This window comes from Jaculus jaculus, chromosome 2, assembly GCF_020740685.1.
Source record: "Jaculus jaculus isolate mJacJac1 chromosome 2, mJacJac1.mat.Y.cur, whole genome shotgun sequence".
NCBI lineage: Eukaryota > Metazoa > Chordata > Mammalia > Rodentia > Dipodidae > Jaculus > Jaculus jaculus.
In genome coordinates this window covers 40955959-40976627 of record NC_059103.1, presented here as the reverse complement: position 1 = coordinate 40976627, position 20669 = coordinate 40955959, and the positions used below count along the sequence as shown (strand labels likewise).

General features: G+C 38.3%; 1 protein-coding gene and 1 pseudogene across 3 annotated transcripts in view; both read right to left on the bottom strand.

Annotated features, from left to right (window-relative positions):
* Dym (dymeclin) overlaps positions 1 to 20669 on the bottom strand; it is a 522785-nt gene that overhangs the window by 286311 nt on the left and 215805 nt on the right. For all 3 annotated transcript variants that reach the window (XM_045142835.1, XM_045142833.1, XM_045142834.1), the window contains exons 12-13: positions 10847 to 10960; positions 9850 to 9944 (exon numbers count right to left, since the gene is read on the bottom strand). In XM_045142835.1, the coding sequence (XP_044998770.1) occupies positions 9850 to 9944; positions 10847 to 10960 (209 nt within the window). The remainder of the gene's footprint in view (positions 1 to 9849; positions 9945 to 10846; positions 10961 to 20669) is intronic.
* LOC105943899 lies at positions 1352 to 2180 on the bottom strand (annotated as a pseudogene).

The following is a 20669-nucleotide window of genomic DNA, read 5'->3' as shown; positions in this document are numbered from 1 at the left end:
TCAAGTTTAAAATTATTAAAGAAATCTCACTAGTCTTCAAAAAAATACTAAACATTATGTAAATACAATTTTCTTATAGTTGAATTCTTTAGCTACAATCTGTATTTTAAAAACTTCCTTTGGATTGTTTCATTGAGCCCTTCAAGTTTCCATTCTGTAGCTCTAACAACTGGCTTAGATTTATCAGGTTTACATGAATCATATCCCTCAGAATTTGCTGTGTTACCTACTTACAAGAAAGAGAAGGTAGTGCATCAAATTTCAAAAGCAATGTAATAAAAAATGCAATATGCAATATAAAAAGTTAAAGCACAATAGAGATCACCTTCTCACCACTAAGTGAAATATAATTCTTTTTATGCTTTTAAAATACTACCCTAACTTTTTAAACTTGTCAAAAGGATGAAGTTGTGAGAGTTCTCAAAGGAAGAAATACGAATGGCATATAAGCACCTAAAAAAATGTTCTACGTCACTAGTCATCAGGGAAATGCAGATTAAAACTACATTGAGATTCCATCTCACTCCTGTCAGATTGGCCACCATCATGAAAACAAATGATCATAAATGTTGGCGGGGATGTGGAAAAAAAGGAACCCTTCTGCACTGCTGGTGGGAATGCAATCTGGTCCAGCCATTGTGGAAAACAGTGTGGAGGTTCCTAAAGCAGCTAGAGATTGATCTACCATATGACCCAGCTATAGCACTCCTAGGCATATATCCAAAGGACTCATCTCATTTCCTTAGAAGTACATGCTCAACCATGTTTATTGCTGCTCAATTTATAATAGCTGGGAAATGGAACCAGCCTAGATGTCCCTCAACAGATGAGTGGATAATGAAGATGTGGTACATTTATACAATGGAGTTCTACTCAGCGGTAAAGAAAAATGAAGTTATGAAATTTGCAGAAAAATGGATGGACCTGGAAAGTATTATACTAAGTCAGGTAACCCAGGCCCAGAAAGCCAAGCGCCACATGTTCTCCCTCATATGGGGATCCTAGCTACAGATGACTGGGCTTCTGTGTGAGAATGAAAATACTTAGTAGCAGAGGCCAGTAAGTTGAAAAGGAGACATAAAGGGTGGAGAAAGGAAGGGAGGAGGATACTTAATAGGTTGATATTGTATATATGTAATTACAATGATTGTAATGGGGAGGTAATATGATTGAGAATGGAATTTCAAACGGGAAAGTGTGGGGGTGGGGAGGGAGGGAATTACCATGGGATATATTTTATAATCATGGAAAATGTTAATAAAAATTAAAAAAAAAAAAAAAAAAAAGGATGAAGTTTTAAGGTCGTTCACCTTTATTTTGCAATTAAAAAATGAAAGCAGACAATCACTTTTATTCATATGCACATCAAGTTACTGAAATGGTGATGTCACGTTGCTTTCCCCTTAAAGATGGCACTCGCATGTACAAGATGCAGATGTCTACATTCTTCAAAGTATACTTGAAAAGATTCTTCAACAGCAGTCTGATACTGGGTTTCCTCATCTAGCTGAAGGTTCACAAATTCTCCATAATCAAACTGATGTCTTTGATTCAGATGGCTAACAAAATTTCTAGTAATCTGGCTAGGATCTCCCCAAGGAAGAGACACACAAATAGGACATGTCACAGGTACTATCTCAAATAAGTGATTACTGTTACAGTGATCCAGTAAATGCTGTCTGGTAAAATTTGATTCTTGACATAAGGGACACTTAAAGGTGGAATGCCTGGAAGAACTTCTATCCTCTTGGTTAAGTTTCTGTGTTATCAGATGTGGACGTTTCACTCCTGTTCCCTACTGAATCTTGAGAAATCTGAAAGTTTGGAATGACAGAAGAAACACCATATTCATCCTGATACTTCTTACAAGATTTGTAATGATGTCTCATGCAATAGAATTTAATCTGTTTTGCACAGCATCTGCAGCTACCAGAAAACTTCCTCATGATATTTTCAAGATCTAAGGCCCGTTTTGGACATGCTCTTTCTCTTCTAGTCACATTTCCACAACATAAGGGACAATGTATTCCGCTTTCTCTCATTGCAGTCTGGAAACATTTTCTACAAAAAACGTGCTGACAGGCCACGGTTCGCGCCGGCGTCTTGAGCACCTCCTGACACACGAGGCAGTAGAAATCGTCTTCGGTGTAGGACGTGGCTGCTGAGAGCTCCTCGGACATGACGAGGGGTTGGGGACGAAGCGAAGACGAAGGTGACAAGCCAACATGGTGGCTGTGGCCGGAGCCCAACTGAGCCTTGAGGGGAAGCGAATCACGTCTAGAAGCCGCTCTCTCAGGAAACCACTAGCGTCAGGAAGGGGCTAAAACTTAACTCTTAATGCAATTCTGATAGATCACATGTGGGAAGGCTAGACTATTGATAAAATAAAGTTGGGTGTGAACGGACATTTGATGGAACTTAAAGATTTATAATACGATTCTTATCAGTATGTTTGGAATTCTGTAACCAGTAGATTCTGTACCAATTGATGAATTTAGTGATGTGACAAGGACAGACTATACAGTCATTTTCCATGCTGGCAGCTGTCAACTGTTGAACCACCAGCATGCCCTGGAGTACACACTCCCTGACGAAACCTCAGCCTGAGGTCATGCTTCCCCTGCTACCATCTCATTGCTAGCCCTCTCAAGAGAAGAACTGCTGAACTAATCAGCATTTAGTCAAACACAATCTTAAAGTACTTTTATTATTTCAATTATCTGACAACTATGATGCAAAATGAAAAATACAGTTTTCTGATTAAGAAAATTAATTAAAATTAGATGGAGGTCAATGTGGCAGGCAGCCATTGCCATAGTTTTGCTTTACTCCATATGAGGTTTATTTTTATTACCTTGTGGAATTAAGTTAGAGGAAGAAAACTGTAAGAGTTTTTCTCACTCAGAGAAAAGAGAACTATGCTTACAGAAGTCACATTATACTAGAGGTTTCTTAAAAAGGTTTACGGAAAGAGCAGAAGCAAGAAGGGTGGAGAAGAGTGCTTCAGCCACACTGAGGACAGCACTGCCTTCTCGTCTGCTGCATCCCTTTCCCTGAAGCACCACGTGGCGCCCTGACCTCAGTGGGCGACAGCTGCTGGGTTTCAGGGGGATGTAGCCAGCACAGAGCTCACAAAAGCTCGCTTGGAGATACCTCACATGTGATGATAAAATATCTACTCTTGTTAAAAAGAAGTCACAATTATGTTATAAAATACTTCACCAAGAAAACATCCCTGGAACCAGTTACTCTACCCTCCTAGAGGGTATATTTAGAATCTCAGTGATTTATTTAAGGTTGAAAGATTCTAAATGGGAAATCAGTAATGATGAGAACATTTCTTATTAGCCAATATACTAGAGTGCCACTGTGGTATAAAAGCACTGCCATGAGTAGGTTATGAGCTAACATACTGTGATTTTCACTGCAGCAGGTAGTAAATGAGTGTGTACACTACAATTCTGCATTTCCAGGATGAGAGGGTTCATGCAAGTTTCATGTGACATGTACTAAGTGAAAAATACACTGTCATGCTTCAATATGATCTTCATGTCTAAGAAGGTAAGAGCACAGCTCATATTAGATCCCTTTTTAGCATACCTCTTCCCATCTGTCCTCTTAGATCTCAAAAGGAAGCACTCTCTCTTTACATTTGGCCCATCTGTTGGATGCATTGCACTGGACATATCCATTTTAACTCCTTGTATCTTTCAGTTTTCTCCCATTTTTCTTATTAACACGTTTATCTTAGAAAAGACACTTCCTACAAAGCCAACAAATATGTCTAATATACGAAGACAAGTGTTTTTAGGTCACTTTATTTCTCATCATGTGGGAGCTGAGATTCTTCGTCTTTTTGTGTTGGGAGCTAGACAGTCTGATGTCCACATCTGCTTCTGCAATAGTGTTTGTTTGAATTAGTGATTGTTAACTATAGGTTGCAATTCTGACATATGTGAAAAGTGTAAACCAAAATATTTGGGAACTCTAACAGCCACTCAGACAAGGCTCTCAAAGTTGTATGTGGACACTGACACCTGAACTGCAGACTCATTAAGATTCTAGTGTGGCCATTCGGTACTTCTTCGTAGGCAGAAATATAATGGGTTAGTAAGGAAAAAAGAAAATCTAGGCCAGTATCATCATTTCCTTGAGTGGTTCTCCATGCCACAGGGCACCATGACAAGTTGCCTATGAAACAGTAACAGGTTTTCCAACTGGCAACAAAAATGAATACCTGGGTACAGATTCTTGGGAGACATATCTCTGTGGTTATATCATATTTGCAGATATCTTAAAGGCAGGGGTACAAGCTGTCTTGTGTTCTGACTATCTTGTCATGAACATTTGTAGAACGAACAGAGGGAATGCTTTCTTCTATGGCACAGAGCAGTTTTCTGGGAAAGGAAAGACATCTCCCTCCAACATGAAGATTTCTGCTTGAAGCCTATTATAAAAAAGGATTGGTTGCTCTCTTGTGATACAATACACTGCACCTGCTGTTGTCACCTGCCTCTTGTTGCACTGCCCTGTATTCATGAGAGCAACACGAGAAAATGATGCATCAATTCTCATTTTACTTGTGTGAGTAATGATTTATAATAAATAATAAAATGACAGCCACAAACTGCTCTTTGTGTGGAGTATCCTACTAGGAGACACAAAACCATGGCAGGTTAATGCGCTGGCTTCATAATGGGGGAAGTTTCATATTCTTCACAGTGTATGCAAGAATGGGGGCTGGCTACAAGGACAAAGAATGAGGTAGCCCTCCACACATTCCCAGTAACTTCTACTCTATGACGTGACATTCTATAAGGCTCTACACAAGTTCCTTTAATTTTAATTTCCCAGGTGGCAACTTTGTCCACAAAGGCTATTTGCAAGAAATTAAAATTCAGATATGGGAATTCAGTATATGGAAAGCTTCTTTAGAAATTCACAATCTGGATGTGAAGCAGAATAAACTGAAATTAAATCCATCATAAAGTTTTTGCATGTCCCATCAAGTCTGCCAAGATACAAGCAATTCTTTGCACAGTCAGACAAGTTCAATGAAAGCTGTTTCTTTTCTTTTTATCTTTTCCTTTCTTTTTTTGAGGTGGCCAATCATCATCTGGAAAGACAGCATTCTAGAGGAACATGGCACACAGCTGTGGCAGAGCACAGCCCCTCCCCACGCACCATCGAGCAGACCTCTCCAACTGTGTTCGATGATGCAGAGTGTGGAAAGCTCCTGCTGATGATGATGCATTTCATGCTGTCATTACTGGTCTTTTATATAAATGAAGATATGTACTTATATTATTTGAATTCTTGGAAACTTTAGCTGCGCAGTCAACTTTGGAAAAAAAATCCTACCTTACTTTGTTAAATTGACATTATACTTAAATTAACAGCTAAATTGGGTCTAGCAATGTTAAGACTTAATTTTTTTCCCATTTGTATAGGGATGATGCATATATTAAATATGTAAGGGCTTATATACATGGGCTTGGTTACAGAAACTAATAAAGCATTCTCTAAATAAAAAGAAGATTATGAGTTGGACGTGGTGGTGCACGCCTTTAATCCCGGAGCTCGGTAGGAAGAGGTAGGAGGATTGCTATGAGTTCAAGGCCATCCTGGAACTACAGAGTGAGATCCACATCAGCCTGGATTAGTGAGACCCTACCTCTGAAGAAGAAAAACAAAAGGGGGGCAGGAGAGATGACTTAGCAATTAAACCTGCAAAGCTGAAGGACCCATGTTCAATTCCCCAGAACCCACATAAGCCAAATGTACATGGTAGTACATGCATGCATTGAGTTTGTTTGCAGGGCTTAGAGGCCCTGGCATGCCCATATTCTCTCTCTGTCTCTCTCATCCTCTGTCTGTCTCATAAATAAATAAAAATGAAAATAATTTTTTGGGCTAGAGAGATGGCTCAGAGGTTAAAGTGCTTGTCTGTGAAGCCTAAGGACCCCTGTTTGACTCTCCAGATCCCATATTAGCTAAATGCACAAAGGGGAGGCACATGCCCACTAGGTGGAGCAAGTGTCTGGAGTTCAATTCAGTGGCTGAGGCCCTGGCATGCCAATTCTTTGTTTCTCTAAAAAAAATTTTTTAATTTGAAGATTATAAAACTTCAATTGGAAACTGTCTAAAAGCTCTTAATGCAACTTCTTAAGAAAGAGTAAAAGGAAAAGCAAACATGCCAGATTTCCCCAAAATTTAGCTGTCTTCAAAGTACCAATGGCCATAGGAAGTACAGAAACCAGATTTCTAAGGTAAATATTTCTCTTTCCTTTCTTGGCTAAAGCTTTGCCAGGACCAAACCCAGATCAGCAAAGCCAGAGCAATGGAGAAACAGAAACCCATTTATTGCTTAGACATTGGGCAAGAACAAGCTAATTCTCTATTAAAAAATGAAACCCTGTGCATCATTTTACTTCAGTGAAGAGTACAACTCTATGTGTCTACCACTGCTAAAATCCCTTGAGACTGCTCAAATGTGCCAACCTAAAACATACCTCTATCTATATCTGATAACATTTTCATTTTTTCCCTTTACTGAAATATTTGGGATATATAGGTAATTTGATAATTCCTCAGGCAGACAATCAGAACCCAGGAAAACTGTTAACAGGGTCCAAGAAATTCTTTTCTGAATGGGTAGCATCCCTTATGTTTCAATGCATAAAGGAATTAAAATAAACTATAATAGAATTGAGATACAAGTGACTTTGTAAATTATCAACTCTCACAACACTCACATGAAGTAGGTACTATATTTAGTTTTAGAAATGAAAAACAGAAATTCAATAACCTACCAAGATTTTGAAACAGGAATGGACTACTTTTGTAACTAGCAGTACCACATAATTCTTTTCTTATTTCCTGACTATTATTTCCAGTCAATTATGTGAGGATCAAATTCAATTAGCATTAAAAAGTATAACCAGGGCTAGAGAGATGACTTAATGGTTAAGGTGCTTTGTCTGCAAAGCCTAAGGACTCAGGTTCAATTCCCCAGTACCCATGTAAACCAAGTGCACTAAGTGGCATAAGCGTCTGGAGTCCTTCTGCAGTGGCTGGAGGCCCTGGGCACACTCATGTTCTCTCTCTCTCTTTCAATCTCTCTTCAATAATTAAATAAATAAAAATTAAAATAAAATCACTACCACAGCCAGGCATGGTGGCACATGCCTCTAATCCCAGCACTTAGAAGGCAGAGGTAGGAGGATCACTGTGAGTTCAAGGCCTCCCTGAGACTATATAGTGAATTCCTGGTCAGCCTGGGCTAGAATGAGACCCTACCTCGAAAAACAAACAAAAGAAAGTCACTGTAACAATTTGCAATTACAACAAATAGCATTATTCAGAAATAAAAATTTAACAGATCTCAAATTAAGAGACTTTAGCAATAGTAAGCATACAGCAGTATAGTAAGTATGGAATTCAAATAAAATTTAAAAAATGATAGCATGTCAGGCTTAAAGATACATAGTTCTTGTCCTGTACCTATATCTGTCTCAAATAGTCGGCTAAAAACCATTACAAAGATCATGCTGTTTTCACAATGTTAACTTAGGGCCCTTAGCTATACTCTAAGGTTAAAAGACAGAGGGTGAGCAATTAGAGGAATAGTCAACAGGGCTGTCTTGGAATGAAAAGCATCATGCATGTGCTTCAAATAACACCTGGGAACTTGGATCCACTGGCCCAAGGAGCTGAATTCCTCTCAGAAAAAACACTCTGTCAATCTAGTTATGACAGTGCTATGAAATGAGCAAGAACTATTAATGTGGACATATAGGCAACAGCCACTAACCAACAATATAAAGACAAGCCCCATACTTTTATCAGAAAAGTAGCTTGCTATTTATGAGATAGATATTCATAAATTGTGCCATTATATACACTACAAGTGTATCTTCTGAAAAGATAATGAGAGCTTGACGTTGCTGATAAAATGCTGTCAATCATAACTGTAATCCTAAAATGCTTTATGCAATGGAAATAATTAATGTTTTGATCCTCCTATAAAGCATTATCAATCAAACTTATGGTAAATTATTTTAATACTTTTCAAGTAATTTTTATCTGCTCTCAGGTTTTGTTTTGCATATGTCTTATGAAACATTATAACTATTGCCTATTAAAATCCTATAGAAGTACAACTGACAACAAAACAACCTGATTAGTATTCTGAGACATAGGATATAGCTCCTTCTGAACCTGTTAGTTGCTTGAATTTAAGTCAAAAGGATCTTTCAGACTCCTTAGTATCTGTTACTCAGTAATGCCCACCCCTAGGTACAGGTCAGATCAGACCAATGGGGAAAAATCTCATTGTCACACTGGGCATGGTAACACACATTTGTAACAAGCACTTCAGAGGCTGAGGCAGAATAATTCTAAGTTTAAATGTAACCTGGGCTACAAGTTCAAGGCCAGCCTATACTACATAATGAGTTATCTCAAGGAAACCAACATTAATAACAAAGTGGAGTCACTTGTGCCATCATTCCTTCAAAATCTAATTAAGTGAAGAGGTTAAAGAAAAAGAGTTCTTATATGTGGTTACCTGGTAGTAAAGCCTTCCACCAGACACCTCTATAAAGAACACAGAATTCATACCTTTGATAGAGATCTTCTGTTTAAATACAGACAAGAAAATAGTCTATTGTGGTAGTTTGAATTTAACATGTTGTCCATAGACTGAAGTGGAACCTGGCTGGAGGAAGTATGTCACTGGGGGCAGGCCTTGAGGTATTACAGCCCAGCCCCACTTATTCTCTCTACTTCCTTCCTTCTGATGTGTTACTGTGAACCAGCTTTCTGCTCCTGCCATGCTCCCCACCCACCATGATGAAATTTCCCCTCATAACTATAGGCTAAATTAAACCCTATCCTTCCCTAACCTGTTTCTGGTAAGATATTTTGTCCCAGAAAAGACAAAGTAATACACATAAATAGAAGAGGAAATTAAAAGGGATGTCAGGGTGATGTGATGTACAAGGAAGTTAACAATGGTTCTGAAAGTAGTGGCAGAAACCAGCATGAGACCTTTTCCAGCAGCAAGAAAATACCAGGATATAGATTCTCCTGCAGAAGATCCAGAAAGAAACACAATTACTCATCTATGTTTCTGCACTAGTGAGAGATCGGCGCTGGACTTCTAATCTATAGGCTTGTAAAATAATGAATTTATGTTGATATACATAAGCCAGTAATTTCCTACAGCAGCACAAGAGAAGAAGATAAAGGTCTATAAAAAGAATTCTTGAGGCTGAGGGTATAGCTGAATGGTAGAATACCTGTTGAGTATACATACAACCTTGAGTCAATTCTCAGCACCACAAAAACAAACACAGGTAACCATAAATGTAGCATGATGTTCAGCAAATATATTAAGATTTATTTTTCATTACTAAGAAAAGTAAGTGTTTCTCTGAAAAGATAATATATATCCCAGGTATAATGGTGGACACTTAACCCTGGCTCTTGGGAGGCAGAGGTAGGAAGATCACCATGAGTTCAATGACAGCCTGAGACAACACAGTGAATTTTTAAGACAGCCTTGGCTAGAGTGAGAGCCTATCTCAAAGAACGAAACAAAACAAAACAAAAAGATAATATACAATACCTAAAATCAGGTGTATCAAAGCTAGTTTATGAAGAAGATTTAACAAAAATACAATTAACTTTGATCAAGTGGATCAGAAAACAAAACTGAACCGGATATTTTCAACCAGATAAGAAAGTAATAAAAATCCACTAAGAAAATTTGTCATTTTGCACATAAAGCATTTTTAAAATGTTGCCAAGGTAAAACTCAGTACTTCTCTTAAGGCTTGTATTTACCTGATGATCCTCTGGGCGGCGTACTGGTGGAGAGAACGGAACTGTGCTGACATATTTGCTAAAGCTGCCAGACAATTGGTGTGAAGGTACTTGTCCTGTTAGAAACAAAAAGCACATTTAAACATGCATCAAGTCTCTCTATATTTTAAGCAAGGTTAATTATAAGCAAATGTTAAACTCAACTATCACTAGCTATAGATGTTTGAGGTCATGATCCCAATTATTTAGTTCCCAAATCTATAAAGCATTAAAATAACATTTTCACAACTCCTTTGGAAATAGCAATGGGCACAAAATATGATGATGCTACAGTTTTCATTGTTACTATGAAGAACACTGAAACCATTTGCTGGAGAAATGCTTAGATTTACTAAGATCTGTAACCCATCTGGCTCCTAGAATATCAGAGAAAATATAAATATATATTTATACTAGCCCCACAAAGAAAACTAAGTGGAAATGCTTACATAAATTTAACATTTATCTGTGAATTCTGCATATTGATTTCTATTTATATATTTCTATTGACTAGAACTGAAACTTCCTTCCAGATAATATAAGTAGAACCCATCAGAATTATTTTTTTCTCTTTTAAGCACTTGCTCTCTTGTACTTTTTAATTACCTTTTTATTTTTTGATAGTGTCTCATGTACCCCAGGCTGATCTCAAGTTCTCTATGTAGCCAACTTGAACTATTGATTCTAAATATTTATGTATATGGCACATCAGTGTCATCAATCCAATGAAGACATACAGTTTTTGAACTAAATGTGACACATGGTTTACTTTCCATTTTGTGTAAAATAATTCCAATCATGACAATTAAGTAGTAAGAAACAACTTACAATATAATCATGTAATATAGTGAATACTGACCTAATGTTACCTATCATCTTTCACGAAAATTTTGTCCTATAGAAGTTGAGATTGCTTCCAACAACAGTCTTTTTATTATACTGTATGCATAAAGTTAGAAAATAGCTATAGAATACTTACTCTTGTTCTAGTCATATTATATTGAATGGTTCTTATTACAACCAAAATCAGGAGACTCCCAAGTGAGATTTCAGTTAAAACTCGTTCTGAATACCAAGTAATATTTCTTAATATCTGTAATGGGGAAGAAAAGTCCAAATAAAAATGATTGCCTTAGGAAAAAAGAAATTACTCCATGTCGACTCTTTTTGATAAGCCAATTTCGCTTTGAAGATAAGTGAGGCTGTAAAAAGTAAACTAGGATTTTCAGTTCTAGTAAGTAATTGGCACTAATGTATTCTTTTCCTTCCTTCTTAAATAGATTAAGACAAGTGGGTCTGAAAAGCAAGAGGGTATCTACTAATAATATCGTTAGTAGTCAAACAGGAGATGAATCTAGAGATAAAGCACATAGGATGATAGGGACAGAAAAAAACAAGTAGAGCTTAACAATTTGAAAGCAAACATAAGACAGGGTAGGTGTTGAGAAGTAGAACTTTCCCAACAAAGTGCAGAAAACCTCTAAATATGCTTAGGAGATAGGCCAGGAGTGCCGTGAGCCCCACATTCAAGAAGATATGCCCTGGGGCTGGAGAGATGGCTTAGCAGTTAGTGCTTGCTTGCAAAGCCAAAGGGCCCAGGTTCAATTCCCCAAGACCCACATTAGCCAGATGCACAAGGGAGCGCACGCACCTGGAATTCATTTGCAGTGGCTTGAAGTCCTGGCGTGCCCATTCCCACTCTCACTCTCTCTTACCCCCTCTCTCTGACTCTAATAAATAAATAAATACTTCGTTGGTTTTTTTTTTAGAAAGAAGAGATGCCCAATGTTCTCCTGCACCTGTTCTCAATAAGCAGCTCGGAAGCATACCTCCAAACTTAAGGAACCCAAACTGAGGCATTTCCATAGCGTATTTGTAACAGGGGTGTCAGGGAAGGAGGAGACAGACATACACAGACACACAGACACACACAGAACAGCCAATTCTTGGCTGCCACAAATAGGGTAAAATGCAAATCAACCAACCAACAGGCTCAGGGGAGCACCAGAGCTCCACGATGGTCTTCTATTAAGGTTATTACAAGTCCTGTCTCTTTTACTTGAGAAAAATCAAAGTGCTGTCTTGTTCTCTCCAAAGTGTGAGAGACACAGAGCCTTCTGCGCTGTTCTTGTACTCTCCAATAAGAAGATCCACCCGGGCTGGAGAGATGGCTTAGTGGTTAAGGGACTTGCCTGCAAAGCCAAAGGACCCAGGTTCACTTTCCCAGGACCCACAAAAGCCATATGCACAAGGTGGTGCAAGCATATGGAGTTCATTTGTAGTGGCTGTACGACCTGGCGTGCCCATTCTCTCTCTCCCCTTCTCACTGCCTCCTTCTCTCAAGTAAATAAAATTTTTAAAAAAGAAGAAGAAGATACACCCATCTGCCTGGCACAGCCAAGTCTCCATTCACAAATGCTGAGGGACATCCCAGATAACTTCTATATCTAAGTCTTCACTCATGGTTTATTATTATTTTGAGGGGTGGGGGGATTGAGGTAGGGTCTCACTCTAGCGCAAGCTGTCCTGGAATTCACTATGGAGTCTCAGGGTGGCCTTGAGCTCAGCAATCCTCCTACCACTGCCTCCTAAGTGCTGGGATTAAAGGCGTGCACTACCACGCCTGGCTTCACTTGTGTTTTTTATTTTTATTTTTAAACTATCAAACACAAAGCAACACTAAAAAAGTGAAGAAATTCAAGAGAACTAGAGAGATGGCTTAGTGGTTAAGGTGCTTGCCTGCAAAGCCTAAGGACCCAGGTTTGTGTCCCCAATACCCATGCAAGCCAGATGCACCAAGGTAGTGCATGCATCTGAAGTTTGTTTGTAGTGACATGAGGCCTTGGTGTGCCCATTTTTTCTCTCTCTCTCTCATAAGTAAATAAAAATAAAATTACTTTTTACAAAAAGGAATTCAAAGCTGGGCATGGTGGTGCACACCTTTAATCCCAGCACTAGGTAGGCAGAGGTAAGAGGAGTGTCATGAGTTCAAGGTCATCCTGATACTGTAAATTCCAGGTCTGTCTGAGCTAGAGTGAGACCTTACCTCAGAGAGGAAAAAAAATGGAATTCAAGAATCTAAAAGAGAATACCGGCTGACGAAATGGCTCAGCAATAAATGTGCTTGACTACAAAGCCTAAGGACCAACGTTTGATTTCCCCAGTACCCACATAAAGCCAGTGGCACATACATCTGGAGTTCATTTGCAGTAGCTAGAAGCCCTGGCATTCCCTACCCCCCCACCATCAAACAATAAATAAATAAATAAATAAGAATAACACTGAATCAAATCACACCTGTGCTCTAATTAACTGTATAAATATATAAAAATATACACTTATATACAAAAATAAAGTTTTGTCTTGGTCTGGTGGGGCACACCTTTAAAAACTCAAGTTTCTTTAATAAGTGATATAATTACTACTATAGATTTAACAGTTAAGAACTAAATGCAATGACTAGACTTTGAAATATGAGTCAAACCAGCTCTGAAAAATATATTTTAGGGGCTGAAGAAATGACTTAGCAGTTAAGGAGCTTGCCTGTGAAGCCTAAGAACTCATGTTCAAATCTCCAGGTCCCATGTAAGCCAGACACATAAGGTGATGCAAGTACGCAATGTCGCACATGCACAGAAAGGGACACATGCATCTGGAGTTCGTCAGGCTGAAGGTCTTGGCATGCCCATTCTCTCTCTCTCTCTGCCTCTTTTTCTCTCTCAAAATGAAAATAACTTTAAAAAAATTTAAACTGAAGAGGTAGCTGAGTGGCAAAGTGTATGCTTATAGCATGTGTGAGGCCCTAGGTTCTACCCCATCACCACAAAACAAGCAAATGAATAAATTAATAATTAAAAGGACATTTAAAGATATCTGGAGAAAATAATTACAAGATTATTATTCACTATAATAATATGATTATTATGGATTATGGTTTGTTTGTTTACTTATTTTGGTTTTTCAAAGAAGGGTCTCCCTCTAAGAGCCCAGGCTGACCTGGAATTCACTATGTAGTCTCAGAGTCTCTGAGTGCAGGGATTCAAGGTTTCGCCACCATGCCCTTTGTGGTTATGTATTTTTAAAGTCTATACTTACTATAGTGGATACTAAAGTTTACAAGTCAAACTATGGATATATAATTTATTTTAAAAGACTGTAGACAAAATACAAAAGATGGTTAGGGCAAAGTAGGTATATAAAAATAGCACAATATTTGGTTGAGAAGATGGCACAGTCATTAATAACACTTGATTGCAAAGCCTGATGACCCAGGTTTAATTCCCCTGTACCTATGTAAAGCCAGATGTACAAAGTGGCACATGTGTCTGGAGTTCATTTGGAGTAGCAGGAGGCCCTAGAACACCCATTCTCTCTATGTCTTTTGCTCTTAAATAAATAAATATTAAAAAAAAACATAGCAGACTGCTAATAAGTATGTGAGGACTGGTTCTATAATCAAATATAACAGTGTTCATAAATAATGAATTGCAAAATGAATAAGCAAACAAACAGACCTAGAATTAAACAGAGATTGCTTAGGAAGCTAGGAATTTTTTTTTACAAGATCTTAATTAGTGTATTAGGTAAGATCTGACAGAATACTGCATCCATAAAATAGGAAGACTGCTATGGGAAGGAAGAATCACACAAAAAAAATTACAGCAGAAAGAAAGGCTGCTGAAGGTTAAAAACACAATACCTAAAATTTTATAGACAAAGACATTAGCAGAATATAAGTACAGAGAAGTGAATTTTGGTATGGAAGACTAAACTGTCAAGTTCTATATATAAAATATAAAAGAGAAAGTCCAATATCTACTTAATAAGAATCCAAGAAGGAACAGAATAACAGGAAAATAGAAAAATTAGAAATACAAGAAAATTTCTTCAAGAGGAAAACTTTGAAATTCTAAATAGAAATACTGGGAAAAATGAAAATACAGATCATTCTAGACAGATGATAAGAGAAATAGTTACTATAAATTTTTATCCTGAGCACAACACATAAAAGGTACAACAGCACTACAGCTAAAAACATTTGAGGGCACATGTTATACCTCTAGAATATTATACCTAGAGAAATAACGTACCAGATGTGGCAGCACATGCCTGGATTCCAACAGTCAGGAGGGGGAGATTGGAGAATATAGGTTTGAGGCCAGCCTGGGCTACATAACAACTTTGATGCTATCATAGGCCTCTTATCACAAAACATAGATACATGATAGATAAGAAGAGAAGGAAGGAGGGAGATAAGGGAAAACTGAAATTTTGGTAACTGTAGCTAAATTCAACAAAACTATTTTTGTCAAATATATCTTATATGTGTAATTTCAATTTTATAAATTCATTTCACCTTATTCATTCATGTTCTTTGTTACGCAAACATGCATACAAAAAATTTCTAAAATGATTTTATCTAAGGTTAACACTTATGACTTCTAATTAACAAATGAGCATGTTATTTACATTAAAACAACATGAAACTTTTTCTTAATCAAATATTAACACTTTAGTACTTATAAATAGTAGTACTTATAAATTTTATTTTAATATATTTTCAAGTTCATTAAAGTATTATTTAAATTTTTTGTGTTTCTTTTCCCCACTAGGATCATGTAATCTCCTGTTTTATCAGATGTCTAAGGTCTGAAAACTGTTCCCATAGATTGTCTATAATGGAAAAATACAGACTTAAAAAACAAACTCTAAGCTTTTCACCTTTAAAAAAAACTCACAAAAGAATAAATCAATAAACAATAAGGCTGGAGAAATGGCTTAGTGGTTAAGCATGTGCCTGTGAAGCCTAAGGACCTCAGTTCAAGGCTCAATTCCCCAGGACCTACGTAAGCCAGATGCACAAGGTGACGCATACATCTAGAGTTCGTTTGCAGTGGCTGGAGGCCCTGGTGCACCCATTCTCTCTCTCTGTTTGCCTCTTTCTCTGTCTGTCTATCTCTCTCAAATAAATAAAAATAAACAAAAAAATTTTAAAATAAGTATATTGTGAACTTCATGGCAATGAACTAGGAACATATATAAATTCCTCAAAAAACACAAACAAACAAAGCTTAAAGCTTAACCAAATTGTATAAGAAAATACTTAAAAAATATAATATAGTATGGCCAAATACAGTTTAACCTAAGAAAGGCAGGATTTGTTTAATGAACTGAGCATGACAGTAATCCTAGCAAGGGATGAGGAATGACAGAAGGGTCAAGAGTTCAAGGTCATACTCAACTACATAGTGAATCTGAGGCAACATGAGACTCTGGGGAAAATTATCAGTACATGCCACTATATTAACAGACTAGAAGACAAAAAAGCATATGATCAAGAATATACAATTCTTACAGCAACTAATAAAACAATCTTTTTTTAAAAAGATGTGACTACGTAAGAGCAAAGAGGGGAATCTCCCTGCAGAGTGGCAATGTTCTGGACCACTACTGCATCAGTGTTAATAGGCTGGCTGTGCTAGTACACTGTTGTTTCTAAGAGTCAGAGAGTAGAGGGCACAAAACTCCTTACAACCACATGTGGATCTATAATTACTTCAGATAAAAACTGCAATTTAAAACTATGATGAGGACAAAAGCAAAGAAAACAAAACAGAAAGAATTCCCCTTCAAGAGGAGGGTCCTCAAAGGATGGATGAGAAGGGACAAAAAAAGATATAAGGACTGGAAAATGATCAAATTCCTACATGTTGATTTATTAAAGTTCTCAATAAAACACTACAGCTAAAAGATTTGGAAAGATCCTTCACAACGAAGATATATAAACAAACGAAAGCATGTTACAATGTCCAGTATCACTGAAGCATTAGGAAATGAAAAAATTCACATTAAAATGAGATGTCAGTATGTAATTTTACATGAAGAGACACTTAGTATGAACATTAGACCTACATGGTTCCATGTAGAGAAAGTCAGAACAAACATTTAACCCATTAATTTGTACTATTATGCATGGGAAAGGAAGGGATCAAAAACAGATTGGCTGGAGAAATGGCAAAGCCTAAAGACCCAGGTTCAATTCTCCAGGTCCCATGTAAGCCAGATGCACATGGTGGCATATGCGTCTGGAGTTCATTTGCAGGGCCTAGAGGCCCTGGTGTGCCCATTCTCACTCACTGTCTCTCTCTAATGCAGACCTACATAAATCCTCATTATGTTCCCTTCTCTATTTTCATTTACTCTGTTACTCTCTAGATGAGCTAGGATCTGTTTAACATTGCACATTTGAACATTTCATTAATGATACAATCAGATGGGTGCTCATTTCACTAACCACCCTGAGTGACTATCAGAGAATACATAACAGTTCAAAAAAAAGGCAAGACGAGGCTGAAGAGATTGCTCAGTGGTTAAAGCACTGACCTGCAAAGCCTAACGACCCAGATTTCAATTCCCCAGTACCTACGTAAAGCCAGATGCACAAAGTGGAGCATGCATCTGGAGTTCATCTGCAGTGGCGAGAGGCCCTGGTGCACCCATTCTTTCTGTCCTCTTTCCTCTTGTGGTGGTTTGATTCAGGCGTCCCCCATAAACTTAGGTGTCCTGAATGCTAGGTCCCCAGCTGATGGAGATTTGGGGAATTAATGCCTCCTGGAGGGAGTGAATTGTTGGGGGCAGGCTTATGGGTGTTATAGCCAGTTTTCCCTTGCTAGTGTTTGGCACACTCTCCTAATTCCTGTTGTCCACCTTATGTGGGTCAGAGGGTGATGTCCACCCTCTGCTCATGCCATCGTTTTCCCTGCCATCATGGAGCTTCCCCTCAAGTCTGTAAGCCAAAATAAACCTTTTTCCCAGAAGCTGCTCTTGGTTGGGTGATTTCTACCAGCAATGTGAACCAGACTGCAACACCTCTCTATCTCTTTCTGCTTGAAAATAAATAAAAAGAAAGCAAAGAAAAAAACAAAAGGCAGGACTGATCTACTGTGAGCAAGGTCCGGGTAGCAGTTAGCTCCACTGAGGTGCTATGCTGACCATGAAAGGACCTGAAGTTGTCTCCTATGAGGCTAGGAATGGCCATGTCTTCTACTGGTGGTAATAACATAGGTAAAGAAAAATATGGTTGACCTGGTGGCTTGAGCAGGAGGAATTTATTTTTTCATGGTATGGAAGCTGGGAAGTCCAAGATCAAGGTACTACCTGACTGGTTTTCTCCTGAGGACTTTCTTCTGCTCTCCTATGGCCACTTTCCTGCTGTGATCACATGAGTGAGTGAGTGTGTGTGTGTGTGTGTGTGTGTGTGTGCGCGCGCGCGCGCACAAACAGAACTCTCTTTGCTTTGTTTGGGTTTTTCTTGATGTTGTTTCCTTCCCTTCCATCCCATCCCCTTTTCTTTCTTTTTTTTTTTCTTTCCTTTCCTTTCAAATGAGGTCTCATGTAGCCCAGGCTGGCTTCAAGCTTGTTATGCAGCAGAGTTTACCTTGAACTACTCATTCTCCTGCTTCTTCCCCTTGAGTGCTAAGACTATACAGGCCTGTGCCACCAATACCTGCTTTATGTGGTGCTGGTGACTGCACCCAGAGCTTCACGCATGCTAGACAAACGCTCAACCAGCTGAGCCACATCCTTAGTGCGTGTTTTCTGTTTATTTGAGACAGTCTCACCATGTACTCAAGACTTCCTTGGAACTTGCTATAAGTGCTGGGATTACAGGCATGTGTCAACATGATTGGCTTTCTTCTTTTTCTTTAGAGATCATGGTACTATCAAGTTGGAAATGCACTTTTACTACCTTATTTAAGTATCTCTAAAGCCCTACCTCCAACTACAATCATATTGGGGATTAGGACTTTGATATATGAATTTGGGGGTCAGGTAGAGTCAAAACTCAGTCTATAGCAAAGGTCAGAATGTTAAAAGTAGGGGGATGGTTTATCAGGTAAAGGCACTTGCTTGCAAAGTCTGATGTTCTGGGTTCAATTCCCCAGTACCCACGTAAAGCCAGATGCACAAAGTGGCACAGGTATCTGGTATTCATATGTAGTGGCAATAGGCCCTGTCATACCTATACTCACCCACTCATTCTCAAATAAATAAAAGTATTTTTAATATAAAAGAGAAACATGTAAGGTTCTTAAGTTTCACCACTAAAACATATGCCTTTTCTATATGTACACTATATTTCAATTTTAAAATGGTTCTTAATCCTACATAAAATGATAAATTACACTTTAGAACACAAATCAGTCACACTAATAAATAGGAAAAAAAGGTAATGAAACATTAGATACGAGATACCAGGAGATCCCTACTGAAAAGGGTAGTAAAGAAAGTGTCTATATTTTACAAAGAGCAAGACTGGCTTCCTTTTCGCACCAGATCCTGCAGCAAGAAATCAGAGTGGCCTGCGCAACCCACCCACCCAAAAGCAAAGGCCTACAGAGAAACAGTGCCAGAGAGAAGTCTATGCAGAGCAGTGGGTAATAAGTAATGCCTACCCACACAGAGCACATCTGGATGGCAGTATGCCTGTATATATTTGGTTAAAGTCCGAGGACTGAATTAGTAGTATGTCTGAATACATGCTGTTGCAGTCCTGGGGTTGAATTAGTAACTGGTGCATACATGATCTTAAGAACTAGTAACATGAGAACATGGAAGGAAACTCCATGGTCCTACATTAGTAGCAGAACTAAGAATCACAGTTAGATAATCACAGGTTGGGGTATGGCTTAGCAGAAGCACATGTACCTGGTATTCATGAGCCCCTGGTACAATTCCCAGCACTTCAAACAAAAATTAAAGTAATCATAATAACATAGAAGCCAATCTAACTAAAATATGGTCCAAAGAAAGGTATATGCACTGGCAAGCACACTACGAATCAGAGAGCACAAGAAGAAGAGCTGGTTACTTCTCTGCCATAGTAGGAAAATAAGGGTTAATAACAATACCTAAAAATCAAGAAAAAACAATATTAAAATGTTTAGAAACATGGAAGATTCAAAGCATGTATCTTAGAAGAATGGGAACCCGGAAGTGAATAGACATGAGCCTGCTTTTTTTTTTTTTTCCCATTAAAACCTTATCTTAATATATACAATCTTTAAAAATAAAAAATGTGAGCAGGGTGTGGTGGTGTACACCTTTAATTCCAGCACTCAGGAGGCAGAGGTAGGAGGGTTGTTGTGAATTTGAGGCCACCCTGAGACTACATAGTGAATTCCAGGTCAGCCTGAGTTAGAGTGAGATTCTACTTCAAATAAACTACAAAGTGGAAATAAAGTGGAGAAAGACTTCTGAAAGATGGTGGACTGTAGCAGAATGATCAAAGAGAATCTCTGGGATATAAACTGTAGAAAGTTGGATAACAGATTTAGTGAGTGATGCCTAAGTATCTATAGTTCCCGCCCCCCGGGGTATGGTCTCTAGCCCAGGCTGACCTGGAAGTATGTACAGTTTTTAAAAATTTTTAGTTATTTATTTGAGAGTAAGACAAAGAAGCAACCAGAGAAAGAGTGCATATGGGCACGCTTGGTCCTCCTGCTACTGCAAACGAACTCTAGACACACGTACCACTTTGTGTATCTGTAGGGAACTGAACGGGTTTTCAGGCTTTGCAAGCAAGAACCTTTAACTGCTAAGCCACATCTCAAGTTTCACTAGCTAAGTAAAATAGAGAACTTTACAAAGCTTAACCAGAAAGAAAGTCCAGAGTCTGTCCTAGAGGGATGGCTTGGTTTAGGAGAACTCTCCCCTTCTCGTGAGAGAGTGTCAACAGTAGATGATAGAAGCCATTGCCTCAGAAATAGGACCTCAGGAAACCTGCACTATGCTTTCAGAAT